Raw genomic sequence first — 13,119 nt, 5'->3', positions numbered from 1 at the left:
ACCATAGAAAGATTAACAACCCAGTTGCCCAAACAATGGAGTCCCACCTCAGCCTCCTACTTCCCAGGCCTGTAATCCCTACTTCCCCATGTAATCTTTCTCTCACCCTCTATGAGCAGCTGGCTTATGGGGGCTGCAGAGCAGAATTTTGTGAATGACCTGCTGCTCTCCCATACTGCCTGCAGGATTGGAATAAACATGGGTGATTTCTTTTTTTTAAAGAAAAGTACTTATAATACTTTTTCTTAAGTTGTGTGTACTCAAGGGTTCCTTTGTTCCCCATGAGTGCTATATTTAAAAACTGAACACATCCTACCTCCTGAGTAAGTCACAATAGAACTCCTTATGTCCAGATTCTATTTATATAATCTACTATGTATCTTATAACCCATTTGCACTTTGAACTATTCCTATGGTTAAATTTTTTGTGAAAATCTATAACTTCTATGAATTGTTTAAAAAAAAAAAAAAAGAACAGGTAAAATGAATTTGAGTAACTGAGTTGCCTGTTCCCACATCCCTCTTTTCTTAAAAAAAACAAAAACAAAAAAAACAACTCTACAATTTGGTCACCACAGATCAGGAAAACATTATTGCTGTTGTTACTTTTAAAAGATTAAAGAGGCAGTTTAACACAGTGGTTTGAGAGTATGAACTCTGGAGCCAAACAACCTGGATTCAAATATGACCTTGGGCTCTGTTTACTTAACCTTTTCCCAGCGTGGTTACTCATTCTCTCAAAGGGTTAATCAGAAGATTAAATGAGGAAGAAATCTATGCCTGACTCATAGTAAGTGTGCCAGCTATTATTGCTAAAATCAGAAAGGAAAGACAAAATTCAAGCCTGACTTACAGCCTGAATTCTTTTTAGGAGTATTATACATTTTACTAAATTGACTTCAATATTCTTACCGACTCCATTTTTTCAACAATTCTCTTTTATAGGTTAGCTGGTCATTAACTACAGATAAAACTACATTTCTATCACAAGCATGACTCTTCTCCCATACTATCCATCTTAAATTTGTGAAAATATTACCTCCTTATTGCACGATAAGGGTCAAAACTTGAACTTAAGGTGGTGTGGATAGTGTAGGTTTATTTCACTTTGAGTCAAATGAATGAACATCAGTAATCTAGAAAAGGGGTGGGGAACATCCTACCTGTGGGCCATATGCAAATCATTTGGTCTGGCGCTGCCAAGGCATTAGGGGTGAGTTAATTAAATGTTTGACCAAATATAGCAGGCTTGCTTTTAAATGGATAATTTTGTAGAGCCTGCAAATGATGTTAAAAATATCCAAATGCCTCTTGGCAGAAAAAAAGGTTCCCCACCACTGATTTAGAAGCTCATGTACTCCTGGTGCTTTAATGTTGCTTTAATTCCAATCCATAAACTGAGTGCTGTAATTTATATGAAGGACAGAATGTGCGTAAGTGGGTAGATATACATATACTTTTCAATGCTGCACTATATTAAATTTACTAAAGGTCTGTCTGTTTTTCCATCCTATGGACCAATCGTCAAGACTTTTTGAGTAGCAAATCTCCTGACACTAGATCTATGGTCTTTATAATCTTAAAAATACTGATTAGTTTTTCTCATGTAACTTACTCCTTCTCCAAGAGGCCTATGAACTATTTCAGGAAGGACATCAAAAAGCAACTGTAAATCCTGCACTCAATAGTATGGTATTGTGATGCATAGGGCACTTTCTATGCTCACAGCTGAGGTTACAATGAGACGTGCCAGTTGTCTTCCAGTACTCCAAGGAGCCATGCAGAGGAGAGGACAGACTTAATTCTTCATGTTCCAGGGGCAGGACAAGTTGTAAGGAAACAGATTTCTGATAGAGCGAAAGAACTCTCTGAAAATTAGGATTACATATGTAAAATGGAAAAGGGAGTCATGTAAGGCACTGAATACTATTATCACTAAAAATGTTTGAGTAGAACACTGACATGTAGAAATGGTGTGGAAAAGGTAATTATTTAGTAAAGAGTTGGACTACATGATCACAATCTTCTCCTTCAATTAAAATGTTCTTGAATTTTTTTTTGTTGTTCTTGAATTTTTTTAATACTTAATCCCAAGTGATGGTCTAATGTACAACACTAATATGCTACAGGCATATGTGTGCCTGCTCGATGTTGCAGAGTGTATGTAGGATACATGAATGTGACCCCTGGGGCAATTGACATTTTAGAAGTTGGAAGATCATATCCCTATTTGTTTGGAATTCTATCATTCCATGATCTCCAACCCAAGTGAAAGATAGGAAAATAAGAACATTGATTTTATTATTTTATAAACATTTCTAAAATTAAAAAAAAAAAAAACTTAAATGAGGAAAAATGGGTAATCCTATTTAATAAGAGTGATATTCAAACTGACGGTTACTCTTAACACACAAGATTGCTGCCTCCACATGGACACAAGGTAGCTGCCACAAGATGGCCAGCAGGGGAGGGCAGTTGTGGGAGATCAGGCCAGCAAGGAAGGGCAGTTGGGGGGACCCAGGCCTGCAGGGAACATAAGTGGGAAGGCGAGGGGGGAGACCAGAACTGCAGGGGGGGCAGTTAGGTATGACCAGGCCTGCAGGGGAGGGCAGTTAGGGGAAATCAGGCTGGCAAGGGGAGTGGTTAGGTAGTGATCAGGCTGGCAGGCAGAAGCATTTAGGGGCAATCAGGAAGGCAGGCAGGCAAGCAGTTGGGAGCCAGCAGTCCTGGATTGTGAGAGGGATCCCAGATTGGAGAGGGTGCAGGCTGGGCTGAGGAACATCCAACCCCACTGGGACACCCAACCCCACTGCCCCCTGTTCGCACCCCACCCCCACCCCCATGCATGAATTTCATGCACCTGGGCAAATTGTCAACTGGGAAAGCAGGAGTTCAACCGCTTGCTATGACGTGTGCTGACCACCAGGGGACAGCACAGAACGAAGGAAGACCTTGGCCCAGCAGCTGGTAGCCAGGAATGGTAGTCCCCAGCTGGCAGCCAGAAGGCCCCAATCGGCCCTGATAGTCAGCCAGGCCTAGAGGTCCAACCTGTGCAGACATTTCATGCACATCTAGTTGAAGTATAATAACTTAAACCAACACACCAGACCTACTATTATATTAAAACTACTTGGGTGGTATATATAACATGGTTTAAGAGTCATATTTATCCCTACTCGGTTTGGCTCAGTGGATAGAGCATTGACCTGCAGACTAAGTAAGGTCCTGGGTTCAATTCAGTCAAGGGAACATGCTGGAATTGTGGGCTCAATCCCCAGTAGGGGGTGAACAGGGGGCAGCCGATTAATGATTTTCTATCATTGATATTTCTATCTCTCTCCTTCTTCCTTCCTCTCTGAAATCAATTTTTTTAAAAAAAATTTAAGTCATATTTATTCAATATACTCACTGAGATACTAAGAAAAATATCATAAAGTTTAAAAAAACATTTTAAAGCAAAAAGTATGGCCTGGCCAATAGGACTCAGTTAGTTGGAGCATCATCCCATATATCAAAAGGAGGCAGGTCCCCTTCCAGGTCAGGGCACATACCCAGGTTGAGGGTTTGATTCCCAGTCGGGGCATGTATGGTAAGCAATTGACTGATGTTTCTTTCTCACATCAATGTCTGCTGTCTGTCTCTTTTTCTTCCCTTCTTCCTCCCCTTTCTCTAAATTTTTTTTTTAAAGCAAAAAACATGAATAACCTAGAACATATATCCTATAAGTACATGAAGGTATAGTATTACACTTTTATGCCTCTTTGCAATTTCCATAGTAAAACTTAAAAAGAGCACCCACAAAAAAATAAAATTGAACTCTCAAATCAATATAAACATGATTGTGGGGTCTTTGTAAACTATAGGAAGAACAGGAACGAATCAGTATCCACTTAACTATACCCAAATTCACCCGGACTCAAATCTGAAAATATGTACGTATGCTATTTAATATCTCAGATGCAGAGGAAATTAAGAACTCTTCCTCTGCAATTTCCTCTAAAAAACTATTCTAAATAGTGCTTAAGAACTCTTCCTCTGCAAGCACTATTTAGAATAGTTTCATTGCTAAAATTGATTAACATTTCATTAGAACTTGGAATGGAAACATCTTACCATATTTTTTAAATCCAAGATGGATAGTAGCTTTATATCTAATTTCAGGTATCATAGTCTTAATCTACTATAAAGTTGTTTTTGATAGTTTAGAATTGCTTTTAATAAATTAAATTATTGTTTCCTCTGTATTTCTTAGATTTTCCAAAGCCTAGAAAAAGATGTTAACAGCTAAGACTTCTGCTAAGTGAAAAAAGAGGAAACACTAGTGTAGCATTAAACTAGGAGTGAGACTCGAGTTCTGGCTCTGACTTACTTTACACTGAACTTATCACTGAAGCCTCCCAGGCCATAGTGCTCACCCATAACATAATTCGAAGCCGGACAACAGAATGACCTTCACAGTGCGTACCCACTTTCCCTGTGATGAGTACTCCGTCCTCACACTAGCTATCGCACACAATACTACGGATGAACCCGCATAAAATGTGCAATGCCAGGAATGTTTAAGCAAATGTGATTTTTTAAAATATACTGTACTGAAATATGGGTTAGATATCAAGGGCATTTATTTTCTTATCTAGAATATATTGACACTATCTGCTGCAAATAAAGTTCTGAAAGTTATTAAAAAAAAAAACAAAAAAAACCACTTACAATTCAATCAACAAAACTAATCCTGCTGACTCTTGAACAGAAAGGAAAATCTCTGAGTAATAATTTCTTGACCCCCAATACTAGTGGCACCCATACACCCATGGAAACTGTTACTTTTCTGGCATAATGAAACCAAGAGCATGAAGGAGAATGTACTCTTGGTTAAATCAGGGCAGGTGCAAATTAAGCACTTGAGAAAACTACCTTCCTAGTTAGTAATAAACTAATGAGATTTCGTTAAAAGTGTAAATGTTTGTGTCTAAATGTTTATATTGCATATAGAAAACACAAAGTTAATTCCCTAACCTCTAGTACCACTTAACTTACATAAATGATATTGACGTATTGTTAGTATTTCAACAGCCCCATTTTATGAAGTCTAAAACTAAGCTAATCCAAATGAAAACATAGACTTCTTTTGTAAGATGGAGTAATTAATAGATGTTAGTTTATAACTATGAAATAAAAAAAATTAAATAAACAAGGACCCTCCAAATTTTAGTAACAAATGGGTTATGTAGTACAAATGTGATATAATGAAAAAACAAGCTTCCAGAAACAGCTATTGATATATCAGTTAATTCATACTGTAAAAAGACTGCCAAGAGAATGTGAGCTAGCTACATAAAATTAGTGTCAGGATGTGCGAGAAAGGTATCCAGAGTACCAGGCATGAAAGGAACAGAGCCCTAAAAATGCATACAGAAGCCAGCCACTGGGGGAAGGAATCACAGACAGGAAACACCTATATTTAATTTCCAGTCAAAGAACTCAAAGATGATATAAGTAGTAAAAGTCCACAAAATGACTTTGAACCAGAGGGTTTAGGTTTCTTTAAAGAGCCTAAGAGAGTGTATATGTGAGAAAACTGAGTGGAGATGTAAGCTAGTATTGTGGTATTGTGATTTAACCACAATTGCCTTCCTATTTAAATATTCCAATGAGTACTGTTAGTACACATACCTCGGAGAATTCTTTCCTCATGGCAACGAAGAAAGTCCCAGATTCTAACAGTGCCGTCATCAGAGCATGTAGCAAATTTATTATCCGTGGGTGAGAAACTGTTACATGAAGACACACAGCAGGGGAAAGAAGTCAGCATTTAACAGATTATCTGTGCTTCTCAGACAGGGAAAAATAAAAACACTGTGCTGCCTTATAAATAGAAGAGGGTAGTTTCCACCCACGAAGATGCAACATAAAGAGAATGTTGTCAGCTAACCATGGCATCTCATCAAAAGAATTTAATACAGTAGTTGCTTCTTAGTTTCCCATCATCAATATTCAGAGCACTTTACAAGTGTATTACTACTACTGCTATTCACACTTCCCACAAATACAGGATTTCTTGTTGTACCAACAGAAAACATGGAGCTAATTTAAGTGTAGAAACTAAATGAATTTCATTTTGCAATATTCCTGTAAACAATCTTTTAAGTCACAAAAGAATTCTGCTCAAAAAATTAGCATCAGCTTCCACCTCAGACGCTTCATGAAATGATAAACTGAAAAAGCTGAACAGGATTTTTAAAGACTGGTGCTAAATATTCCTACATATGATGTTTCTGATTTATTTGAAAAGTCTACGGAAAACTTTCACAGCTCCTTTCTGGCAAGCTATCTCATGAATACTGCACAAAAAAGGTTAGCATAGGGGCATTCAGATTTGTGTGTAAAGCCCAAGGAGAGAGCCTTTTTTTTTTTTTTTTCATCTGTCGTGGAAGATCATCGTTTCTAATTTAACTCTAAGAACTCCCTTGAACTTTTTAACCCTATGACTAGGAAGTGACTGACTGTGCAAACTCAATGTATGGGCAGGACACCACAGCAAAGTCATTGGAGAGACATGTGTATCCACAAAGTTTTGTTAAGATTCTGAAAGTAGAAACAGTGACTGCAGCGGATGATGTTTCTAGAACGATGTCAACCTCTCACCACACGAGTGGCACAACTATGGAGAATGCTGCTCAGCTTTATTCTGAGGATGCAGCAACTCTTCAGGCTGGTTTTTGAAGCTTTCTTTTTCCAGTTTTACTGCACATATCTCGTCGGTATGTACAAATATGTACAACTCACTGAAAATATTGTAAACTGCACTTATTACACATTTGCTCTGACGGTACCAGCAGTGAATTGGAAGACAAGTCCTAGAGTCTTCTTAACAATGACCTGCTCAGTTTCAAAGCTTGAAGAACCCGTTCATTAATCCATTAATGATTGCCACATCCAGAGCTACTCGTGCGAGTTCTAGACCTACTGTACTTTCCTTCGGAGTCAGGGCATAACCAAGCCAACCAGGTCTTCACTTAAGCCTTTTTTCTTGTATTTTGTGTGAACTCTGAAAGTGTTTCTGTAGGCTTTAGATTTTATTCAGTTGCATAATTAAAGACTGAATTCTTTATTTGGAAAGAAATATTCTTGTCTTACACAGTAGGTAATAAAAAGTAATGTATACACATTATTAACCATAAATGAAAAGAGAAAAAACCAGTGCAAAATGCGGCAGACAATACATCTCTAACATATTGTAAAGGCAGATACCAGGACAACACTACTTCAGGAAGGCGCCAGCAAAATGGTGAATATGTGAAAACAAAGAAAAATATCGTGTTCATAGGGTGCAGAGAGTTCCCCAGAATCCGACAGAGCCCATGCATCTCTGCATCCAGAATACACTTAGAGAATAATTTAACCATGACAATAGGGACTACAGAAAATGGTATATTGTGTATAAACCTGGCCTCTCTAATCGCCTCCTTATGTGCCTGGAACATCTTGACGTTGTTCATGTTCGACTGCCAATATTTCACATATCCTCCGTGGTCTGCTGTCAACATCCACATGTCATTATGTGACCACGTCATGGCCCTCACTGGGCTGTCGTGAGCCTATGAAAACAAAACATTTGTAAACATTACATACAAGATGGAAGGCTTTACAGGAGCATGAATTAACTCACAACAATTTGTCTAACTGTAAGTTTAAAATGCCAATACAGTTACTATATCTCAAGTTCTTTACCACAGAATGATGCTGCCATCTGATGATTATGGTTACCTGTAGTATTGTTTCAAAATTGAAAGTGAGTCCATTCCACAAGGTGAACTCTCCACTAGAAGCTCCAGTGACCAACCGTCTTCCTTCTGGAGTCCACTAGGGATGGAAAAAAACAGGTTATACAAGGCCACAAACCCTCAACCTTAACTAATGTTTAAAACACTAAGAAAGTCTTTATTTACAAAATACTCAATAATCAACATTAAGTAATTATACTGTAGCTCAGATTTATAAGCAAGTATTTTGTCAGGGAAAAAAAAAAACTTTATTAACACAGCACTTTAGCTCATTAACTAAATTAAAGAGTTAAGGCCCTAACTGGTTTGGCTCAGTGGATAGAGCATCAGCCTGCAGACTAAAGGGTCCCAAGTTTGATTCCAGTCAAGGACATGTGTGTTGGTTGCGGTCACATCCCCAGTAGGGGGTTTGCAGGAGGCAGCTGGCTGATGTTTCTCATCGATGTTTCTAACTTTCTAACCCTCTCCTTTCCTCTCTGTAAAAAAATCAGTAAAATATATTTTAAATTTTTTTAATTAAAGAAAAAGTTAAGTACAATATAATAAGCACCTTGCTAAGCTACACAGGCCTAAGCACTCTAAAGAGCATTTCAAAACAAAATCTGCATAGACTTTATTTTCCTGGGGTAATGAGCAGACTAACATTATAAGATATTCAGTCACCAGAAAGACTCAAAGCCTGACCTTTAATAATAAGTACCAATTTAAGGACATCAAAGCTATCAAAATTTTACTGGCAAATAAATGTACTATCAAAACTAAAACTAAAAAAAAAAAAAAAAAAAAAAAAAAAAAGCTTTTTAAAGCTCTCCTTCATTCATAGTACCATGCATTAACAAGTCTTATGCTGATCTCAAACAACAACAAAAAAAAAGTCATACAGCAGATTCATGACAAATACTACACCAATATTTTAATGCTACAATTTTCCTATTGTAGAAAACCTGTGATGTTTATAAACTCAAAAAAAAAAAAACCACTATTTTTTCAACTCTGGCTACTGTGGCTCAGTTATAATAGTTGCAGCATCATCCAGTACACCAAAAGATCGTGTGTTTGATTTTCAGTCATGGCACATATCCAGGTTTTGGATTTGAACCCCAGTTGGGGTGCATGTGGGAGGCAACCGATCAAAGTTCCTCTCTCACACTGACATTCTTATGTTCTTTCTCTTTCTTTCCTTCTCCCTCCCTCTATTCCTCTCTCCTTCCCCAATCCCTTCTTCTCTCTGTTAAATCAATAAAAATATACCATTAGATTAAATATATATTCTTTAAAAATACTTATTTGTTCTTACTTTTTATTTTCAAATTTCTATGATAGATTACACAACTAATTTTCCTTAGAAGATGCAAATATAACAACCCTATTTTCCAAAATAAAAACTGTGACACAGAGTTGAAAAATACAAGTTGCTTATAGGAATAGCAGGATGAGATACATAAAATGAAGACTATTTGGTAAATTATAAAGAAATATGTGACAATCTGGCCTTTCATTACTTACCTGCAGATTATGATTTGGATTATTATGAATAAAATCTTCCTACTTTCCTAGTTTCTGTTATCTGCTTGGATCCCAACCCAGTAAATACTATAGGTCACAAACTGTAGACACAAGACCCACAGTTTCTATGTCTTAATAACTTGTAATCTGGATTACACCTCTAAGTGCAAATTTCCCCTAGGATCCTATAGATCCCAAAATGAGAAATTTACCCATGTTACAAGATACAGAATAGAGAATGCTGATTCTATTCATTTCAAAAAGGTTTCCAGTTATTATGCAAAAAGGATATTAAAATAGCTGCAAACAAAATCATTCTATATTCTAGTTAGCTCTATTAACACAAAAGCCATTAAAGGTCTTTTACGGATGTTCCTTCTGGGCTATGCCTGAAGCAGAGTGACTGGATCGTTTTATGCAGCTCAAACCAGCATCTCTTCCAGGCCCTCTCAGTTCTCCATAGGGTTCACCTCCCTAATATCAAAAATCTTACTGATTTTGCTCCTTTGCTACATATTTGCTATGACTGTCTTTTCTCTGTCCTGGTGTTTTGTTTTGTTTTGTTTTGTTTTTTACTGTGACTTTTGTCCAATTCTTACATGCTCAACTTTGACTACTAACTATCAATAGCTTGGGAAAAGAAGTGAGAAGACTTTTTATTTTATTGCAAAACGCTTCAAATGTCACTTTTGAATCATGTTGATGTACAATTTATTTTAAAACTACACTTTAAAAATTTCAGTGAAAATATATTGAATATCTACTATGTACCTTCGGAACTGACAATTATCGTCTACCATTTGTCTTCAGCTCTTCTCAGGTATTTTGCTTCCCAGTAACACCTAAACGTTTTCATTCACCTTTAGACGCTGCTTTCTAAATTCTACACAACAAAAGCATTTCTATTCAAGAGCAAGTCTGAGACCTACTGTAATATATATATTCATAACCGGCTCAGAAAAGAATTCTATGGAAATTGCAATAAGAAGAAAATAACCCAAAAGTAACACCTTATTAAATGCTAATATAGTAGATAATTGGGTATTCTAAAATAAAATTACTAGCGATACACTGATTTTTATCCCAGGCATATATTTAAAACAGTGTTTAATTTTCTTTGTCCTGTTTTATTTACAGACTAAGGATCAATTTTTCCAAAAATATCCAACAGAATACTTACCCTAACAACAAACACTGGACATTTTACTTTATTGGTTGATGTTCTAACAAATTTTGTTGTTACTGCATTCATAGGATTATTCAACATCCCTATAGGTGGGACCAGCTAAAAAAAAAAATAAATAATACATATTGGGTTTTAAGAGCTCCTGATGATGCACAGGACATAAGTCAAGGACATGAAAGTTAATACTTCAACATTTAAAGACAAATTCAGGAATATAAAGAACTTTCAAAAATATTTTAATAGATAATCCTATATAATAAAAGCCTAATATGCAAATTGCCCCCTTGGGTGTTTGACCAACAGGGAGTTCAATTACTTACTATGATATGCGCTGACCACCAGGGGGCGGCATGAAACAAAGAAAGGCCCCAAGTGGCAGCTGGCAACTGGTAGCTGGGGAAAGGAAGGCCCTGATCAGCCCTGGGCTCCTAGGGCTGTAACAGAACCCTACCCATGCATAAATTTTGTGCACCAGGCCTCTAATTAGTATATATTAATTGAGGAAAACTGAGATACAGAAAAGTTAAATGTCAATTAATATAGACAAGCAACAAAATCAAGTACCAAATTTCCCCAATTCCTTCTCAAAGTCAATAATCAGCTAATTTAAAATTAACTTTCCTATTACACAGATTTTGAGACAGTGTAATCTTTTGCTGAATACCACTTTAAGCCCCAAGTCAAAAGTTCACCCTTCATTAGATTAAAAGAAAATTTTAAATTGAGATGAGAAAAGTCCATGTTTTAATTTCAGATCACATTGTTTTCAGATTCACATATCTAAGCAAAGAGGTTTATATTAAGCCAGTATGGCATATCTTATACTTACATCATTATAATAACCTGCGTCAGGCTGAATTGCCCTCATATCTCTCTGGTCTCTTTGCCATATTCTATTCTGTTAAAAAGAGATTAATTAATTAGTTAATTAATCAATTGCTATATGATCTCATTGCACTCAATATGAAACTAATAAAATGTAAGCTATTATTAAATGGGCAGAAAACAGGATTAATATTTTTTCATTATGTTCTAAAACGTACATAATAGTTATCTTACTGACATTGATTAGAATTTCTTCCTCTCCTTACTCATATTATCCCCATCCAATCATCCAAGATTCTCTTAACCCTAAGACATTCTCATTGACCATACACCCCTTAGTAACAGCAGGGGATGGGAGAGGGGGTAGAGGTAGATTCACAATTCCTTCAAAATCCTCAGCACAAAAACAATTCCTTATATCTTGCCCTTAATTTTCTTAATCCCTCTCTTCCATTTAAACTCCCTAGCCTAGTTTTCCAACTGAAACACATGGAAAAAACTAAATCTGTCTTTTATCTCTGAATGAATCTTTTTCTCCTATCTGCCTGCAACATATTAATTCTTAAATTGGAAATCTTTTAACAATTCGTGTATTCTGTAGTATTTCAATGCTGGCAGAGGGATCCCAGTATCCTCTTCCAAGATCTGTGGTGACCCTTTAGAACCAAACCTAGTTCTAATGTTAATAATTTTTGTGAAGATAATAATGCAGGTATCGGGTCTAGTAATAATTAATGTCATTTTTAAACATTCGTTTAAAATCTTGCTTGACGTTGACTTGTATTGACATAACCTTCAAACACGTGGTATCTACAGAACGTGTGAAGTGCAATTAACAAGTTTTGCTTGAAAAAGTTTGTGTTTGGTTTGGTTTTTGTTGCAAAACTAGGGCTAAGAAGATGGCGGATGAAGAGCATATTCGGCACTGCATGCTTTACGAGTTCCAATTAGGAAGTAAAGCAAGTGAGGCTGCAAAAAACATCTGTAGTGCTCTTGGTCAAGATGCAGTTAGCGCCAGAAAATGCCAGCGTTGGTTTGAGAAATTTCGCGAGGGAAATTTTTCGTTAGATGACAAGAGTGGTCGAGGCCGTGTGTCCAATTTTGATCAAGAAGCTCTTCAAGCTCTTTTGATGCAAAATCCTCAAATTACCCAACAAGAGCTTGCGACAACTTTAAATTGTTCACAAAAAAACAATTTCCAATCAATTGCGTGCACTTGGCAAAGTCCAAAAGTTTGGAAAATGGGTTCCTCATGAGTTGACCGACAACAACCGTAATCAAAAGAGTCACAATTTGCAGTTCGCTCCTCTCTCGTCAAAACCGTTTGCCGTTTTTAGAGCAAATTGTTACCTGAGATGAAAAATGGGTGCTGTATGTTAATTTGAAAAGGCGGCCTCAATGGTTGGACAAAAATGAGGCTCCGCAGCCCACGCCAAAACCTGACTTGCATGCGAAAAGTCATGTTGTGTGTTTGGTGGAATTTTAAAGGAATTCTTCATTATGAACTTTTACCATCTAACCAAACCATTACAAGTGCAGCATATAGTGCCCAATTGGAAAGGTTAGCCCAAGCTTTAAGAGAAAAAGAACCCGCGCTGATTAATCAGAAGGGCGTAATTCTTCACCACGATAACGCACGACCGCATACTGCAAGAATCACTGCTGAAAAACTGCGCCAGTTGGAATGGGAAGTTCTCCCTCAACCTGCATATTCTCCTGATATTGCCCCTTCCGATTACCATTTGTTTCCTTCTTTGCAAAACTTTCTTCTTGGAAAAAAATTTAATAATGAAGAATGCCTCAAAAATGCATTGACCA

The 13,119-nt window shown here is 36.9% G+C and overlaps 1 protein-coding gene across 7 annotated transcripts in view; it reads right to left on the bottom strand.

The window, feature by feature from the left end:
- Positions 1 to 13,119, bottom strand: part of WDR33 (WD repeat domain 33) — a 110,409-nt gene that overhangs the window by 48,439 nt on the left and 48,851 nt on the right. For 6 of the 7 annotated variants that reach the window (XM_045575116.1, XM_045575121.1, XM_045575117.1 and 3 more), the window contains 5 exons: positions 11,306 to 11,374; positions 10,471 to 10,575; positions 7,768 to 7,863; positions 7,447 to 7,598; positions 5,674 to 5,771 (listed from right to left, as the gene is read on the bottom strand). In XM_045575116.1, coding sequence (XP_045431072.1) covers positions 5,674 to 5,771; positions 7,447 to 7,598; positions 7,768 to 7,863; positions 10,471 to 10,575; positions 11,306 to 11,374 — 520 coding nt within the window. The remainder of the gene's footprint in view (positions 1 to 5,673; positions 5,772 to 7,446; positions 7,599 to 7,767; positions 7,864 to 10,470; positions 10,576 to 11,305; positions 11,375 to 13,119) is intronic. The other variant, XM_045575120.1, reaches the window with a different exon arrangement.

Source organism: Pipistrellus kuhlii, unplaced genomic scaffold (genome assembly GCF_014108245.1).
Source record: "Pipistrellus kuhlii isolate mPipKuh1 unplaced genomic scaffold, mPipKuh1.p scaffold_m20_p_66, whole genome shotgun sequence".
Lineage (NCBI taxonomy): Eukaryota > Metazoa > Chordata > Mammalia > Chiroptera > Vespertilionidae > Pipistrellus > Pipistrellus kuhlii.
This window is presented reverse-complemented; position numbering and strand designations above follow the sequence as displayed.